The 18,177-nt window shown below is 42.3% G+C and overlaps 1 protein-coding gene across 2 annotated transcripts; it reads right to left on the bottom strand.

Annotated features, from left to right (window-relative positions):
- Positions 1-10: 10 nt before the first annotated feature.
- Positions 11-16,901, bottom strand: EIF2AK1 (eukaryotic translation initiation factor 2 alpha kinase 1). 2 transcript variants are annotated; one of them, XM_042864232.1, is made up of 15 exons: positions 16,805-16,901; positions 16,272-16,430; positions 13,320-13,456; positions 12,593-12,624; positions 12,035-12,134; positions 11,406-11,486; positions 10,863-10,962; positions 9,310-9,361; positions 8,240-8,612; positions 7,140-7,251; positions 6,306-6,412; positions 1,576-1,696; positions 1,410-1,489; positions 609-842; positions 11-210 (listed from the first exon to the last, which is right to left on the bottom strand). In XM_042864232.1, the coding sequence occupies exons 1-15, from the start codon at positions 16,899-16,901 to the stop codon at positions 88-90; spliced, it is 1,908 nt and encodes a 635-aa protein (XP_042720166.1). In that variant the 3' UTR covers positions 11-87. The 2 variants fall into 2 exon arrangements, with proteins under 2 accessions (XP_042720166.1, XP_042720167.1); XM_042864233.1 differs by having other exon boundaries at positions 7,140-7,221.
- Between the last annotated feature and the right edge of the window lie 1,276 nt (positions 16,902-18,177).

The raw sequence follows: 18,177 nt of genomic DNA, 5'->3' as shown, positions 1-18,177 counted from the left end.
AAAATCAAAATGCACCAAACTATTTTTATGTAAAAAAAAGAAAGTTTTTCTATAACTTAACATACAGTAGTTGTGTTCTTCCTGTACTTAAACTGGAGAACCTTGTTTCATATGTTCATCTTGTCCAGAGGAAAGCAGTCTTAGTTTCTCTTTCAGCTTTTCTATTTCTTCTTCTTGCTCTCTCACCTTTTGCTGTAGATTAGAAATAACCTGGAGATGTGAGACAGCTGATTTATTTACAGGCAGGGATAAATCCTCATCAGTCTATTGGCACATCTGTAGTCAACTACAAATAAGATTCTGCAGCACAGATCTTAGTGGCAAGGAAAGGGATAACTGTAACAAAGACTGCAGAGCTGACAAAAAACCTCAGTCTGTAAATCAAGTGTCCAGTCTTAAGTTACCTGCACTTATTGGCTATTTTTCTCCTTTAAAAGAGCTGGAAACAGTGGCCTAAATATTCTAACAGGGAATAAAGATCTCAATCACGCAATTCTCTTTAAGTTTTTTAAAATAGGCACAACAAGACAGGAAAGGTAAGGAGATTGTTACAAAGCAATTTAGCTTTGATATTTTTTATCCTGAAGGCTGATGTTGGCAGTACTTACGTGTTCTGTGGTATGAAACAGCTCACTGTCACGAAGCTGAGCAGCACTTGGTCTTTCTGTGGATACCTGACTGGTGAGAAGTTTCACATACTTGGCTTGAACAGGCCATTTCTTGTAGAAGTTACGAGGAATGTGGCCATTCCTTACATTTGTTATAACTTCTGCTCTTTCCATTTCTGTTCCAAATGGCTGGAAGAGTTCCAGCAGGATAACACCCAAGCTATACATGTCTGACTGAAAAAGGGCGAAGAAAAAGTTCTGGGATAATTTCTACTTCAAAGGACCAACCAGATTTCATCTCACAAATACTGCAGTGAGGCTTATGACAAAGTTTCAGGATAAGAAAAGTTCTGTGGCACTACTGAAGCAACTCAAATTCAAATCCATACAGATTCTTCAAAATGATCTCAGAAACACAACTTCTGTATTTAGCAGGCAAAGCTGAAGTCTGTTTCAGCAAAAAATGGGAGTAACAGTAATTGACCAAATTGTTGGAAAAAAGAAGAAAAAGTTGGAAAATTAACCAACAATGACATCACTGAGAAGCTTATGCTTTATTCCTATGATGTCCTACGTATGCCTTACAGAAACAAGAATCATTTTACTGTCAGACTTTCTTTTCAGATGAGTGATGCTATTAAGCATATAGTTTCAGTATAGTTACCTGCATAACATTTCAGGTTATGCAGGTAGACATAAAGTGTTACCCTGGACAATCTGAATATCAGCACTAATCAGATAATAGCATTTAAATGTGTTAGCATTTAAACTCATAGAGGAGGGGTAAAAAACAAAACCTACCTTGAAGTCGTAGTCAGACCCCTGCAGCTGTTCTGGGGAAGCATATAGGCAAGTCCCCACACCTGAGGTATGTGTCAGTCCTTTAAAACATGAGTTTAGACTTATTAATGTCTTAAATATGCTAGAAACTTAAAACACTGAAACCTACAAACATTTCTGCTCTTACCATTTATCCTTCCTGTGTGAAACCACTGGTCTGCATCATCCCAAAGGAGGTCTTGGCAGGCTAATCCAAAATCTCCTATTTTAACTTGATGATCTGATCCATGCAAAAATATATTTCTGGGCTACAAAATAAGACAGTGTGAAGTATTAAGATATCTATATAAAGGATTATGAATTGCTGAAGTTGCATTCAGCTGTTTCAAAACCTGTTGCATCCAGTCATTCAGATGTGTAGGACAATGATTCTTTCATACTTTCATCAGTGAGATAGAAGAAAATAGTCAGAGTGTTTCAAATATTCACCACCATTTGGGCAGAAAGACTACTTACGAAGGATCCAGGAAAAAAAAGAAAAGAAAAACGGAAAAAAAAGGTGTAGCTAAAAGATAATGTATTTCTCAGCAGGAAATAGCAGTTTTTCAGAACAGTAATGTTAACAGGCAAGAGTGCACAGCAAGTGAGACCTAAGTAGCAGAAATCAGTACTGAGATCACTGGGCAAGACCTCACATAAAACAAGAGTCCTCTAAATGACAAGCACAGCTGCAAAGTGCCAAGTGTTTTTCTTGGAAAGCTGGAATGGAAGCAGTTGCTGAGGCTGCTGAGTGGAGCACTGCCTGCAGAAACACTGAACGAGTTGTCCATTTATTTCAGCTGCACAAGCAGGGCTGAGACGCGTTAGGAGCACGTGTGCAGGGCGAAGGAATACTTGCCACTTAAAAGAAAACAACATCCAATTACTGTTCTTTACTTACTCTGCAGCAGTTTCTGAACTTAGTGCAGTGCAATGAGAACTGCAAACAATGTTGCTTCATACAGACTTCTCTTCTACTAAATGATCAGCTCTAGCAATACAGCAAACAGAGCAGAAGCCTTTCTTCAGTTTTTAAAACTTTTGCTGCTTTTGCAATACTTTCAGAATAGCACAATTACTTCACAGCTGTTCTAGAATCAGGCAGCCCAAAACATCACAAAGAAAGGCACTGCTCAAAGGAAAGAGATCAAACCTTTCAGTTCTGATTACGGATTGTCATTACAAAAACTGTAACTCCCTTGTCTGCCAGTAGCAGAGTAAGCAAGACAGCCAGCAGCACTGCCTCTGCCTGTGCTTGCCCTGTGTTCTTGTGAGGGCAGAGGACACAGTTTGCGCTGCGAAGAGCTACATGAAATCATGATGGAAAATGGCGGGAGTTAAAGCTTTACCATCTGTTAGCAAATAGCGAGTGCTTGGAAAGACCCCCACCTCACAGACCTGCTCTCCCTCCAGGTAACACTCCATGTGTTATTGATATGTATTTATTTATTTTTAAATTCAAAAAAAAAACAAAAAAAACCATTAAATGATTCTGGTTCCTAATAAGATCAGACTCATAAGTCTTCATAAAATCATAAAGAGGTCACTGGAACTGCAAGCATAAATAAGTGTTACTGTGGGGAGAAGCCCCTGGGGACTCCCAGCTCACAGCACAGGCCTCTAGGTCTCACGTACCTCTGAAGGATCAGACTAACAGGAATTTCAGAAAGAATCTGTCAGGACCCTCACTGATCTGAGCTGCAGTGAGGCAACAGGAAAGGTTCCTACAGAAAGTAACCTGTTTGAAGCCGTGAAAGAAAGGATCGGGACAAATGGTCACAGTGAAGCTTTCACAGTGGAGGATATCAACAAGCAATTGTTTTATTGAGCCGTGCCAGGAACTCACTGAACAACGTATTCATAAATGATGTAGAAAAAGGGTGAACAGTGAGATAAAGTTTGCTGGCAGAGAAATAAAGATGAGGTCTGAATGCCAAGAATCATAAAAGGATCTTGCAAGTCTTAACAGGCAAAAGGAATTCAGTGCAAATAAACATTACAATGCAAATAAAAGGAAAATCAATTTTACACGCACAACAACTATCTCTGAGCTGATTTACTGTTCAAGAGTGGTAACAGCCCTAAAAACAGCAATTTGATGCTCACTGCTGCTTCATGAAGCAAAATGCACATCAACTTTTTTTTTTTTTTTTTTCCTTTGCAGAGGGTAGGGGAGATGAAGAAGAAAACATTACACAGTCCTGTACAAATTAATGAACTGTCACCTCCAATACTGCCTCTCATCTCAAATACAATTATAGAAACACAGAACATCCCTGGTTGGAATAACACATAAGAGAAGTGGAATGATGTGCAGAAACAGTTGACAAGAATGTTGAAAATTTGCAATGTCTTTGATTCAAGGAATCACTAAATATAAAACATAAGACAACCTGTTAGGTTTAAAACAGATCTATTAAATCAAACGTAGAATGGAAAGAGTGAGTAGGAAATACTACTCAGTCTGTAATTTGTGTAAACAGCAACCAAAAACAGAAGCAGTACCTGTTGTCTCAGACTCATTATTGTTGACTATACTGCTGAAACTGAAAACTTATCATGGTAATTTTTAAAACAACATTTCCTAATCTGAATAGAGAAAAAGAGGCAAGAATCAGTCACAAGTTCATGGAGCCACAAGTGACAAGTTTGTCCTAGAAGCTGCTTAATATTGCTGGTTTGCAATAAATCTGATGACAGAACTGACCCATAACAAACTGCAATCCACACATCCAGAAGCACTGCTAGATTGTATCACAGATCCACTGGAACTTCTGCCTGCTTATGATTCTTCTGCGAGTTTCACTGACCTGAAATCAAACTATATTGACACATATTCCTGGGAAATACAGGAGGAAATCTAAGTATAACACCATTTGTTGCATTCCTGCTAAGCACATGGGAGCAGTGATTAACAAAAATAAGTTAACGATCCAGCTGCTCTTCGGTCATTGCCATCCATAGAGCTTGCTCTGTTTTGTGACCTTACTGCGTTATACTCCACCAGTCCAGAAGTATTTTTTTCCTCAGTAAAAATGAACTAATTTGAAGCTATGTTTTACGTTACAGAAATAACCAGAGGCTACACAGCACTCCATCTCCTACTCAACTTGCCCAGTGCCTGCAGAGCTGCGATGTCCACTTGAGGCAAATCTCAGAGAAGTTGGCTGGCTTCACAGAGTAACACAGAAGAGTGTCTCTATCTTGCACAATGTAAAACACCAGATAAAGCCTGAAATGAGTAACTGCAACTGTGACCACCTGGTACACTCAAGTCAACAGTCTGATGATGACTTTCCACCTACATCCATTCTTTTTGAATACTGTCTCAACACAAAGGACACAGCCAAATCTGGCTGGATGCCTCTTCACATAGCTGCAGGGTCACTGAATGCAGAGGCAACAGCAACTTTAATTGCATCTGGAGCAAACACCAATTCTACTATTACAACTTGTGGCAGAACTGCCCTCCACATTGCAGTGTGTGCAGCATCATCCAAAGCAAGCAGAATTTTAGGTGTCAACATAGATTGCATCTCTTTACTATTAAGTAATGGAGCCAATGTAAATATCCAGGATCACGAAGGACGAACAGCTGTGCACGAGGCCTGCTCAGGGGGTAGAAGGGAAATAGTCCATCTCCTGTTGGAGTATAAAGCAGACATGAACAGTCTAACAAGAGATGGACAATCTCCAGTCTTTCTTTTTCTTCAAAAGAGATCACATTTAAAAGACAGAGCACTGCTGAACAAGTTGCTGGGATTCTCATATCCACTGAAGTTAAGAGATAATCAAGGAAATCTACCCACTGGCCTTCTGTTCTCAGAATTCCAAAAGCTGAAGGACTTCCTTCTAACATTATCGCAGAAATTACTGTCCCTGGAGGATATCTGCAAGATCACTGTTAGAAGAATATATGGAGAGAACAGCAAGTACTGGCTCAAAACCAGGCTTCCAGCAACTGTATGGAAATCATTATACAGCTATCAGAATGTAGGAAAACTCGCCTGTGATGACACTGAACGGGAAAGCAAACCGAGATACTGTAAACCCTGAACAGCCTTAGAGAAATTAAAATTGATCCAGAATGAAGATTAATGTTGTGTTTTCTGAAGTAGCTCCAAATTTTCATTTGCAGAGTTTTAATTACCAAGGTAATATTTACACTGATCTCCTCAAAGAGCTGCCATCTCTTTGTGCAGAAAGCTTCTGAAGGAAGCACAGCAGAATACATACTCACTTCACTGCTAGTGGATTACACGAGGTTAAGCAGGAGTGAGGGGGGGAAAAAGCAAGGTGTAGTCAACCTACACTTCACATTTAAGCTAGCCTGTAAGTTAAAACTACTTTTTTGATTAAATTTAAAAAAAAAAAAAAAGAAAAAGCCACACACAAAAAAAACACAACGAAGGAACACACAAAAAGCATCTACTGCAATCCATTCAAAGTGTATTATTCTAAGTCTGATCTTCACTACATTTAATAGGAATTAAAATAAACTTTTAATTCCTTCATCGAAGTCACCTACAGTCTGAGTCCCTTACATGAGACCAGAACTATTCTGAAAGACAGGAATTAATTTGTAAATGAGGGAAAACTTAAGGAGAAAAAAAACCTATAATTTGAACATATCACAGAATGGCCAGGGTTGGAAGGGACCTCAAGAATCATGAATCTCCAACCCCCCTGCCACAGGCAGGGCCACCAACCTCCCCCTTTAATACCAGACCAGGCTGCCCAGAGTTTATTTTTCATCTACAACAGAGCTAAATTTAAGAGCCCATATCACCTCAAAAGTTGTGAAGCTGTTTTTTTTTCTCCCATCACAGAAGCTACCCTTGTTTTCTTTAGCCTCAAGTAATAGCCTAACAAACTTACTTTAATGTCTCGATGCATCACTCCCATGCTGTGGATATAGCACACTCCTTCTAATAACTCTTCAAAAATTTTCATTGTCCAGCTGACATCCACAAGATGGTATGGACCTTGAAGCAATTTACAATATACATTATTTGGCTAAATTTTGACGAGATATTTAAGTTTATGTTACTATGTCTCACTGAAACCAGTTTATTTATGATATGGAAAAAAAATTTAATGGAACAAGCACGGTTTAAAAGATGGCATTTCCCACAGTTCTCCTAAGAAAGTATTTTGAAACCCTAGAAAGTCACTAAGCTCAGAATGCAGGTCGGTTCCTGGAACATCACTGCATCTGCATGCAGGTTTCTCCAAGTCCCACCGCACAGTTGTACGATTATGAATTTAATGATCACAAATCTGAAGTACCTGCATTCACTACCTGTCCATTTGTCTCTGACTGGAATTCTGCCAATCTGCTTTGAACGAAGAAAAAAAATAACTACTGCTTAAACAACCTTCTGACAAAGAGCAGATTCTCTCATTTAAAAACTGCTCCAAAGCAAGCATCACCCATACAGAGCTCTGTGTTGGTAACAAGTACGGCTCTGGCATACATTCATTCTTTTTCAGAGCTGTCTGAAACTCACGAACTTGAATCTCTTTTAACAACATCTATCATATGAAGGTTCAATACTAGCAGCTATTGGATGAAAGGAATAAAGAATCCAATTAAGAAGACCCATACCATAAGCTGCTGAATTAAAACATCCTGCAAATGGACTTCTAATTGAGAAAAGGTCACCATTTGCTTTACAGCAAGGAAACTTTAAAAACAGCTATGAATCTTACCAGCAGCATCCTCTGTTTTCTCACTGCACCTTCTGTTACGGGCAGCAATCCAGTCCCACAAGGACAGTTCACACAGTTGCATCTGTATATAAAGCATCAAACGATACTCCACCTAACAGCAAAACATGGTACTGCTGATGTAATGAACAGCATCACCTTACTTATCTTCTTTAAAGGCAACAGAAACTAAATTTATCTTAAGCCAAAATTCAGTTACCAAAATGACAACAGATACAGTACTACTGCTATCTAGTTTGGGCTTTGATTTTGCTGCTGCTGTTCTTCCTCAAATTTTAGCAATTGTTATAAGACCAAAGCTAACAGAACAGCCAGCTAGATTTATTATATATATTTAAAGATTCAAATGAGACTATAAAAGCAGTTAGAATTACTGCATGGAGGTTCATTCTGACTTAATAGCGTAAACAGATATAAAACAAGAAAAGTCAACCTGTTGATATGGAACTATATTTACACAAACATGTAAAGTCATTCTCAGACAATGCATGTGCTCATTTGAAAATCTGGACAACTCAAACAGACACCTTTAAAACCTGAGATTTCTTTCACAAGGGAATGGCAACTGATAGCAAAGGCTTGAAACACTCCTGAGCTGTCTGCATTGTACAAAACACCGCAGGGGTAAAACGCCAACAGAGTTTAAGAGGCGTAAGCAGAGTGGTCATTCCTTCCCTCTCACATGTAATCTCACGCTGGACAGGGTCAGCATCACATACCCAGGCACTTTCACCAATATCTAAACTAGCTGCTGTTGCTGAATATTGAAAATGTTCAAGTCTGTTGGTTTGTTTTCTTGCTCAGAAACACAGGAGTAGTACTTTTTACTCATGTAAGCACATCAAAAGGACCCCGAATGACTAACAGAGACTTTTCTGTATGTGAGTTTTGCCACATACACATTGCTCCTCTGGTCGTTTTCCTTGTAATTACTCAAAGTAATAAGAGTCAATACTTTCGGTTCTAATAAAAGTCCTTTAAAATTTATCATTATAAACAATTCCTGCAACATCCACATTTTCCTTTGCAGCCTTCATGAAATCAGACAGCAGCTAGATGTACTTAAGGAGAGCTGAACTTACCTCAAACCCTCCACAGAGAGCTACATCATTCCCAGAGCACTCTTCAGTGCAGGACTCACTTCCAGCACTAGCATCTAGATCCAGACTACAGGGATGGCCGTATGATGAATCATTTTTAAAATCAGTTGATCTACAGTCAACACTACTGACAGAGTCTGCTTGTAGTTCTACGGGCGATTCACATCTATTTGGTTTCATACCTATTTCCTTACTATTGCTGTTAGTGAAATCATTCCTTACATCCATATTCTGCACCAATTCACTATCCTGATTTCCAAGATATGTACTGTCGCCAGACTTTTCTTCTTGTGAAGTAAGGTCAGCAAAAATAATTGAACTACCACTTTCCACACTCTGAATGTGACAGTGATCACTGAAAAGAATAAAGAGAGAGAAATCTAAATGCAGAGTTTTATGCCATGCACTTGCAATACGCCATTCTGAAAACTTCATTTTTTATTGCAAACTGTACTCCAGAGTTAAGAGTTCAGCTACTTCCCCACATAGAACTTTAGGATCATGAACTGCCAAGTGTTGGCTCCAACCTTTTTATATTCTCCCTGAGCATGGATTTCTGGCAGCTGACCCAGATAGCTCACAGACACACACAGCCATAGGTCACAGTATTCACTGGGTAGAACTATGATGATTCTCTCCTTTTCAGTTAGGAAATTACACTGTAATATTTTTCATCGGACTCCACCTCCTTACCAAAAAGGCTAATCAACACTTCTGAGAAACAGAAGGCCCCACTGCCCTAAAAAGACTCTGCAGTATTAATCAATGTCGGCAAACACCATAAAGCTTTTGAAGCAAACTTGAACCCCATACTACACTCAGGCACTCTGAAATTGTGAGATCCAAGGCAGGCAGGGGTATCCAGCAACATTCTTCAACTCAACCAGAACAGAAACAATGACAAGGATAACTAATGCTTTTTCCTTGTTGTAATTAGAAAGTAAAAAGCAACACGCGCTGAATTCTGTACTCTTTTAACACTATTTAAAGAAAAATAAAAGCATTTGAATTAAAGAGAAAGAAATGTTATCATTGAGGTGTGTTATACTTACTTGCCACTCTCCTGTTCCAAGGGTAACGACTGCAACTTCAATATTGTCTTATCTATTGGATGAGAAGATAGGTATGGTACGTCAGGAAACAAAACATGCACATACGTACTACAAAGCAATGTTTAAGCTACAGCATCTTCCTGAACTCCACTATTTGTAAATATCTTTCTCTTTGCAATACAAAAGCCATTTCTCAGACTAAGAAACAACCCTGAGTAATCTGTTCTTCCTTTTTCTTTAAAAGAAATTAAACATTATAAGAAATCTCTGGAAGTGTTATATTTGATTCCTCTACATGTTCACCCAGCTTTGATCCTTAATTACTCAGCCAGTTCAAAATAAGGCCTTAAGTATAAGATACACTATAAGATATATACGATACAGTATAAGATAAGAACACACAGCTAAAGAAACAACTTCACAAGGCACCCCCGTCTGCATCACTTTGCTGCTGTTTTGAAAATATCTGAAATAATTTTCAATAAAATTGTGTACTCACATGAAAAATAAATTTATTTTAGCACACATTTCAGAAGCAAATACAAAATAACTGTCTTCTAAGCCACAGAAAACCATTAAGTACCACAATACCCACTTGTTACACTTTCAACATTAAATGCCTGTAAGGTATTCCTAGCACTTAGAAGTTGTATCCTTCAAGATTCTCAACATCACAGACTTAAAAAGACTTGTCTATTTCACTATACTATCAACTAAGTATTTTCTTTTGTGCTTATAGCAGGCTGGAAATCAATTCACTGACATGAAAAACAATAAGGTCAGACAGAGGATAAGCAAACCTCCCACTAAGTGAAGATCAAAAGATTTAGCTGCATTCCGGAAGAGAATGAGAAAGAAAAGTCACCAACAGATTAGGGTTTGAAAAGGACCAAAGGACAAAGTGTGGGAAGAGCTGAGAACAGAGAAACCAGGGGAAAAAAGGGGAGGGGGGAAGGGGGCAAAGGATGTGTAAAATGAACATAAAAGGAGATTAATTCTCCTTTTATATATATATATATATATATATATATATATATATATATAAAAATAATAACCAGTACAAAAAAAAAAACCAACAAACAAACAGATTATCTGTAACTGCAGAACTCTATTTGTCAAATTTAAAAGTCTTGCAGAAAGCAAAATAAGAGACAGGGTTTTTTTGCCTTTTGATTGTTTTTTCCCTTCTGAAGTACTTCTAGGTTCTTTCAGGTTTTCAGAACTGTTTTCTAAGTAGAAAGAGGAGCATAGTGGGAGATTTACCCTACTTTGCCACAACCATGACATTTCAAAATATTCCTAGTTTGTGTGGGTTTTTTACTCCTATTCATCACTTGTTCTCCAGTAGCTGAAGTGGTTCATCCCCAAGCATTCTTCTTCCCCTTCTTAACTCACTACATTTTGAGTTAAAACTTTTTATTGCATTTTACTTAACCTCAGCCAACTTTAAAATCCTTGCCAAATATTTCTGGAAGAAAAGCTAATGCTTTCATACTTCCAAATTCATTACTGAGTAACAGATAAGCAAGAATTGCTCAATATGCTGTACTTTCCTTTCGGGCAAGCTGTTTGAACCTGTTCCATCCAAGCAGTGTGATAGCCCACAATATGAGGATGCTGCAGTCCAGCCAGCACTTTAACTTCTCGAAGGACCTAAGAGGACAAAAAAAAATCCCAAACAACCCGGTATGACTGTTCTTTAGTTAGACTGCTTAGTAAACCCACAATATAACAAGAAGAAGAATTCCTGAGGAAAAATAATTTAAAAAAAAAAAAAAATCAAACAAATAATATTATAAAAATGGAGGAAATTTGGAAGCTTTAGAACAAACTACAATTTTTATATACGGATAATATAATCAAAATCAAGCTGGTATACCACAGTGAAAGTACTTAAGTATCTCTTAGTCACTTTTTCCTATTAGGTACAGATAAGGTCAAATCTATGGAAACACAGACTAACAAATGTAAATGCTGTTTTCAATTAATACTTCTTGAAGGCTTGAGAATTTAGTAATGCAGTTAGTGTTTAAATCAAAATCGGTTAGAGCAAACAGAGAATTAAAAGAGATGGGAGGAAATGAAATAAATAATACCTTCATGCAATCTCTTCTTGTAGCCTTCTTAATATTGATTTTTTTAATAGCATAGAACTGACCATCTAACTTGTTTCTGACCTGAAAACAATTGCAATACGACAAAATTATTTGCTGAAGTGTCTAAGTTAGTGAGCTATTAAAACCTTTAGAAACAACTATCTTCTATCAATTAATTTCTGCACTCTATATGGATAACTTCTTGCTTTCATCAGAAAGTTAAACCAGGACGAGGCTTTAGCTGTCTAGGATGAAGATTCAATACTTTTGCCTTATTTTCAGGGCCGCAAACTTCTAATCCAAACTTTGTGAAATACGCCCCTCTACAGCTATCTCATCAACAGAAAAATGCCAATAGGCCCTGATGACCAACAAGTCAGGTTCTCAGTACATCTGAGGGACCACAACTGCCATCTAAATGTGGCCTATCCCACTTGGGGAACCTGCACTTGGCCGTGCACTGCAAGTGTTCAGCAGTGTTCGACATCGGATGGACAGTTTGTGTTCCAACTGAAGTTGCCTTCTTTTCAAGCAACAACTGGAACGTCGGCGTGCGCAGACTAAGCAGAAAATGTAAACTTCAAAGAAAAACTAGCTATAAACCGTTAAGCTATAAATGAAAAGAATACCTTGTATACTTGGCCATATCCTCCTTTTCCCAATCTTGCAATCTCATCAAATTCATTCAAGTATCGTGAAGTCTGTGCTTCCAAGAGAACTTCTTTTTCCCTATTCAAAAATTAGGCTGCATTAAACTAAGTTACAACTTTCAATGAAGTTATTATATATGCCACAGGCAATCCAGAAATACTGTTTATATTATGAAAAGAAGAAAAAAAACCAATACCTTGGCATTGCCATACTGAATACTGAAACGCAACAGTATAGCACAGGCAGTTAGGGTGAGAGCACACTATGTGCCTCAAATCCACATCCCAAACTAATGCGAGTATTCAAATGATTTCTTTAAATGCATGCCAGGTAACTCTTGTTTTCCTTACGACCACATTAATGATAGCTGTTGTACTGAAGGAGATTTCATCAGACCATTTTGAGAGACTATCGAGAAATTTCCACTTTTTTCTGTGTTTCAGAAATTAAATACAAGATGTGGCACATGAATTAAATTCACACAGAACTCTAGGGAGGAAGTTGTTTAGTATCTTTTCAATGCTTTGAATACATACCCAATTGCACGAGAATCTCCATTATCAAGTTCCTATGAAACAATAAAATCCAACATAAGAACATGCCACACAGAGCAATAGGTCTACCATGCCATTACCACAAACAGCTTAATCAAAACAGAAACTAGAACTGCGTTCCTAGAAGAAAACGAGTTCACAGATACAGACAGCCATTCATTCTCGAGAGCGAACTGAAGTACTGCCCTACCGGTGAGCAGCTAAGGTCACTGCTGGAGAGAATGCTGCCCTTCAGAGCAACCCCTGCTGGCAAACAGGATAACACGAGGGCTCCAAAACATGCTCAAGACAGCATTAACTGGCATAGTTCAAGCAGACAGATGAATAAACCGCTCTGACTCAGCCTGAAGCTCAACACAAGGGTACAGTTAACCAGAGCAGTTAAAAGTCAGAATGCATGCCTGCCTGCTGACAAAAAAAAGCAGTAGCAATGTTTAGAACACTTTGCCTATGTTTAAAAAGAAAAAAACATTTTTTTAACACTACTATTTAATACAGAATGAAATATTTCTGGTTTCAAAAACATCGATTTGCACCTACAGATCCAGAACACACCATCTCAAATAGACAAGACAGAACTGGAATTCTATTTGTAGTTACTGAAAACAACCAATCCAGTATTAAAAGAACCCCAAAACAAAATATTCTTTAGATGCAATGTGTTAATCCCTAAACGCAGATGCTGCCAAACAAAATTAACAAAGCTTACCCCATTAAGTACTTGGCGGTTAGCTGCTTTCATTAGCTCAGTAATGGCTCTATTATGCTGCAGTCTTACAGTACTAAACTCATCACAGAAGGCAAAAGGGGAGAGCAAACCTGTTCTCGTGAAAGCCTGTCGAAGTACTGCACAAAGGAACAGAAAAAGGTCACATTAAATAAAGCTTGCCAATAAGACCATGTAAGCAGTTGTTTTCTGAAATGAGCAAACTTTATTTGAAAGAGAGTGCATCTGAAAACCTGAATGTTCAGTCACTTCTATCACAATGGCCTTTCCCATAGGGATAGAAGCTAATTAAACCCAAACTAGAGTTGCTCTGGGGGAATCCCTTTGCATAATGCAGCTAATTGCCATGCATTTCGTCGCATTTCCTGCTCTCTCTTATCTCAGCGGGTGAATCATTCAAACATTCACCTGTTCACTCCTTACCTTTGTACCACATTCTCTCAGAGAAAAGAGCAACTCAAAGCATGAGGACACCCATACAGTAAAGAGGCACTACAGTGTTATTCTAATTCCCATATTAGCTCACATTTGTTTAAGTACTGTAGTGAAGAAATCACCCACACCAAAATGCTGCATACTGCACAGCCAGGTTAAGCAGTGCTGCGACAGAAAGAACTGATACTGGAGATGGGTGCAACCGTAAAGACAGTACAGGAAATGTACTGCAAACACTTAGGAGTTGCAAGATCTTCAACTTGCTTGCAAGATTTTCTTTGGTACTGAAACTTCAAAATCAGCCTGTTATCCCGCAGTGGACATAAAGCACGCTGAAGTGAACCTATAAGGAACTGGGAATTTTGCAGTAAGAGCGTTATGGACACTTACATGCAACAGAAAAGTGGGGGGAAAAATCCACCCAGGCCAACATGACCTTAGTAGCCACAATCACAAAACAGATACGATTACTGCAGTACCACTTGGATACCAGCTTCAACTCTACCAATGCAGCACTATCATCTGCCACAGAAGCACACTGGGAATGGAACAGCTGCACCATCAGCAAGGGGCACAGGCTGCATCAAACCCAGGCTCCTGAGAGAGCCCGTGAGTAACCACACCTTAACCAAGACCCTCAGGTCATAAGGGGGGACCATAAGGGCTCAACTACTATTGGCTTAAATAAAACCCTAATAATTCCAGGATACTTCGAGTCTTCTTACTGTCAGAGCTGGCAGTTATCAGATCACAGACAGACCTCAGTCTGTCCAGGACAGCAGTGTCTCCCTAATGGTGCTTGTGCCTCTTAAGTTCAGCATAGACAGCTTAGGGATGATTCAGTTCTTCTCTTTTCCTCACGTTCCCGTGCCTCTCAACTCCCCCCTACACTTTATTTATAAATTTTGCATAACTGCTATTTTACTGACTGTACACATGATGGATGTATACCAGTATAAGTTGATCTCTACCTTTAAAATGTTGAAAAAAACAACCAGGTATTTTTAATTACTTACCATTAAGTAGGTAAGCATATGGCTAATGGTGAAATACTTCTGTAAGTTGGTGTCCCTACAGTTTTTCCTCTTCCTTCCCAATTCCAGAAATGCTTTATAAATTATTTCAATTACTGACATGATAGATAGATCTATCACATAGGGCAGCCTATACTTCGATAGGAAAGCCAACTTAGCCCTCTATAGAACGGAGAGATAAAGGATTGCAGAATAGGTTTACCTGTATCTTTGTAGAGATGTGACTTTTTTCCCCCTATATAATATTTAACATACAATGAAATAGACAAGTATAATGTTCCTACTGGATAAAAATCCAGTGTTCCTTTCTCCTGTCCAATCACTTCTAAAAATAGTTTGTCTTTATAATTAAGTGTGTGTACACATCACAGTACAGAGCAGTCTTACCTTTCCAAGGTAAATTCTGCTTTTATATAGTAAAGATCCAATCCCTCTGTCCAGCATCTAAGTCTCAGCCAGCACAACCTTTGCAGACTACTTCATTTTAACCTATATAGGTTTAACAGGTTAAAAAATCCAGTGCCTTAATATTTTACTCAAATGATCTTAAATCATGAGTTAGGCCTATCAGCATAGGCTGACCTTACCCACACAGGGTGACCTCCACTTCTTACAGAAAGTTTCTTTTTCATCAGTCCTAAGAGCTATTTGTGGTTGGTTTTTTTTTTTGGCAAGTTCTTTTTTTTTAATATAAAGATATAGCAAAACCTGGTGACAAATGCCTACACCAGATTTAAAGAACGAAAAAGTGAGTTGCCTGTTACTATAGGATGCTTCAAACAGAAGCAACATAACATGGCTATTTTTATTTTCTACAATGTATAGCATGTATATATACATGTATAGCAAGGAAAAAAAAATGAAAGATGGTTTCTGAGATCATTATATACATGCTTAAATAAACAAAATTCCTAAGATAAGCCACACACCAAAATGAACAGATTTCAGGAGAAACACCTCACGTCTAAGAACGCAAGCTCTAGAATTATGTCAAAGGACTCTGTTGAAAAACATGGGACTTCCAAAATCGCTTACTTTGACTTCAGAAAACATAATTTTGGCAGACATGGAGAAGACAATGCCACAGCTACTTCTTGGTAAATATTTCTAACAAGCCCCTCTTTTATCTGTGTTTTCAGATCCGATTTAATATCACCACAAAGCACAATCTCCCTCAAGCAAATTACCTTGCTTTCGCTTCCCTTCCTGTGACACAACTCTCGTGACTTAACTGAAAGAGAACTGCCTGTTCTTTGTACTGACAACTGCAGTGGCATTCATTTATTTATTTTTTCAGAAAACAGAGGCCCTCGGTACCAATTAAGCTGACTTGGAGTCTTCATCCTCTCCTGAGAACTACTCCTGTCACCCTACAGGATGAGGCCCGGAGCCTCTCACTGACAGAGCTCCACAATGCCGAACACGCAGGCACGTAATGCCGTAAGAAAGAACTGCTCTTACTAACTTCGGAACAAGCACCTCGAGTGCACAGGGTTGTGCGTGTACATGTGGCACAGGTGCTCCAGCAGCGACACCAAGAGCAGCTGGTTCTGGATGGTCGAAGTGAAATTCACAAACTTCTGCGACCCATTGGCCACTCGCAGTTCTGCCGGCACATCCGACTCTGATGAAGAGAAGTCACAGACCGAGTTAGCTCGCCTTACGTTGCCGTCCGCACACTGAATCGAAGCCCGCAGCGCTCCCACAGCTCAGCGCGGCGCGGCCTCCCAGAAAGGCACCGGCTGCTGCTAAGCGAGAAGTTCGAGGCGCTCACCGGAGACCGAAACACGACTAATGCTTTGAAATACCTCCAGGCGAACCGAACCGCCGAGGCTCCCGCGGCCGCCTCAGGCCTCCATCAGCCCCGGGGCCGCCGCTCCCGCTCCGCCTCTCCACCGGCGGCACCGCGGTGCTCCGACCTTCCCCACGCAGAAGGAGCCCCCCCCCCCACTCCCACCCCTTCCTCCCCGCGGCTCCTCCCGAGGACGCCCCGCGTACCGTCGAAGCGTGGCTCCGGGCTCTCCTCAGGGAATTGAATGGCGGGCGGCCGGCGGCGGGTCGCGGCCTTCGGGGCGACCTCCCGGCCCCGCCACATGCCCGGCGCTGCGCCCGCGGCCTGCCCCGCCGCCGGTACCTGCCCGCCTCTGCGCAGGGCGGGCCCAGGGCCTGGGCGGGCGCTTTACTGCCGCTCCTGGAGCAAAGGGCGGAAAAACGTTAATCGGGGGGGGAGTAACGGGGCCGGAGACAAACAGAGCCGGCAAAGGGCCCGGCTCCGCGCGGGCCGCCGCCTCCTCGACCCGGGGGCCGCTAAGCGCCCTGAGAACCGGCCTGCGGCCGCCCCTCCTCAACCTTACGGAGGTGGCAGCCCTCGGGCCCGGCTCTGAGCGGGGGTCGCCGTGCCCCCCCTAGCGGCTCCCGGCGGCGGCACAGGGGCGGTGCCGGTCCCCGAGTGACCCGGAGGAGCTCGCTTCTCCCCCCGCCGCCGCGGCCGCCGCGGCCGCCGCCGCCGCCGCCACCGCCGCCGCCTTCCCTCCCCCCGCCCGCTCGGCCGGCCGGCGCCGGGCCCCGGATGCAAGAGGCCAGCGGAGGGACGTCATTGTTCCCCGACGGGCTGAAAGCGGAGGCGGAGCGGGCCGGGCTGAGGCGGGGGCTGCGGCGAGGGGGACCCGGCAGCGCCGAGTCGAGCGGGGCCGAGCCAGGTAATGGGACCGGGGAAAGCGGCGGGCCCGGCCCGGCCCGGCCCGGCACAGCACAGCACGGCACGGCACGGCACAGCAGCACCGCGTGCGCCTCCCGCCTGGAAATCAATGGGCCGGGGGGAGGGGCCGGCCCGGGAAGGGGAAGCGCCCGGCGGCAGCCGCCGGCTCGGCTCGGCCCGGCCCACCCCGCACTTTCCCGCTGCCCGGCGGGAGGCCGGAGGGGGTGGGACCACCGGGCGGGGCGGGGCGGGGCGCCGCTTCCAGCACAGCGACGCAGCGGCGCAGCAATCGTCCGGCCCCGTGACCGTCCGGCACCGGCCGCCTCCCGCCGCCTCCCGCCGCCTCCGTTATGCGCCGCGTCCCGCCCGCCGCTCCGTCCTCCTCCCGCCGCCGACTTGCGGACCCGGCGCCGCTTCCCGCGTCCCGCCCCGGCCGGAGGGTTTTGCGTCGCCCAGATGCCGCTCGGCGGCGCCCCGTTGTTCCCGCCGGCTCGGAGCCTCACGCCCCGCCGCCGCCGCCGCCGCCGCCGCCGCCCGCGCAGGGGGTCCCGGCCCGCCTCGCCGCCCCACCCCCCCGGCTCCGTGGAACCCGGTCCCGCCTTCCCCGCCCCGTTGCCATGGTCACCGTCTCTCCGCGGGGCCAACCCCTCGTCGCTCCTGCCGCCGTCGGGCC

Source organism: Lagopus leucura, unplaced genomic scaffold, assembly GCF_019238085.1.
Source record: "Lagopus leucura isolate 7727_CA_CO unplaced genomic scaffold, USGS_WTPT01 Super-Scaffold_760, whole genome shotgun sequence".
Taxonomy (NCBI): domain Eukaryota; kingdom Metazoa; phylum Chordata; class Aves; order Galliformes; family Phasianidae; genus Lagopus; species Lagopus leucura.
This window is presented reverse-complemented; position numbering and strand designations above follow the sequence as displayed.

Coding starts and splice junctions, on each gene's coding strand:
- EIF2AK1 (XM_042864232.1), bottom strand. CDS start 16,901: ATGTGGCGGGGCCGGGAGGTCGCCCCGAAGGCCGCGACCCGCCGCCGG. Junction 13,457..16,271: donor CTCGAGGTGCTTGTTCCGAA/GTTAGTAAGAGC, acceptor TCCTTTGTGCAG/TACTTCGACAGGCTTTCACG. Junction 1,490..1,575: donor TCACACAGGAAGGATAAATG/GTAAGAGCAGAA, acceptor CATGTTTTAAAG/GACTGACACATACCTCAGGT.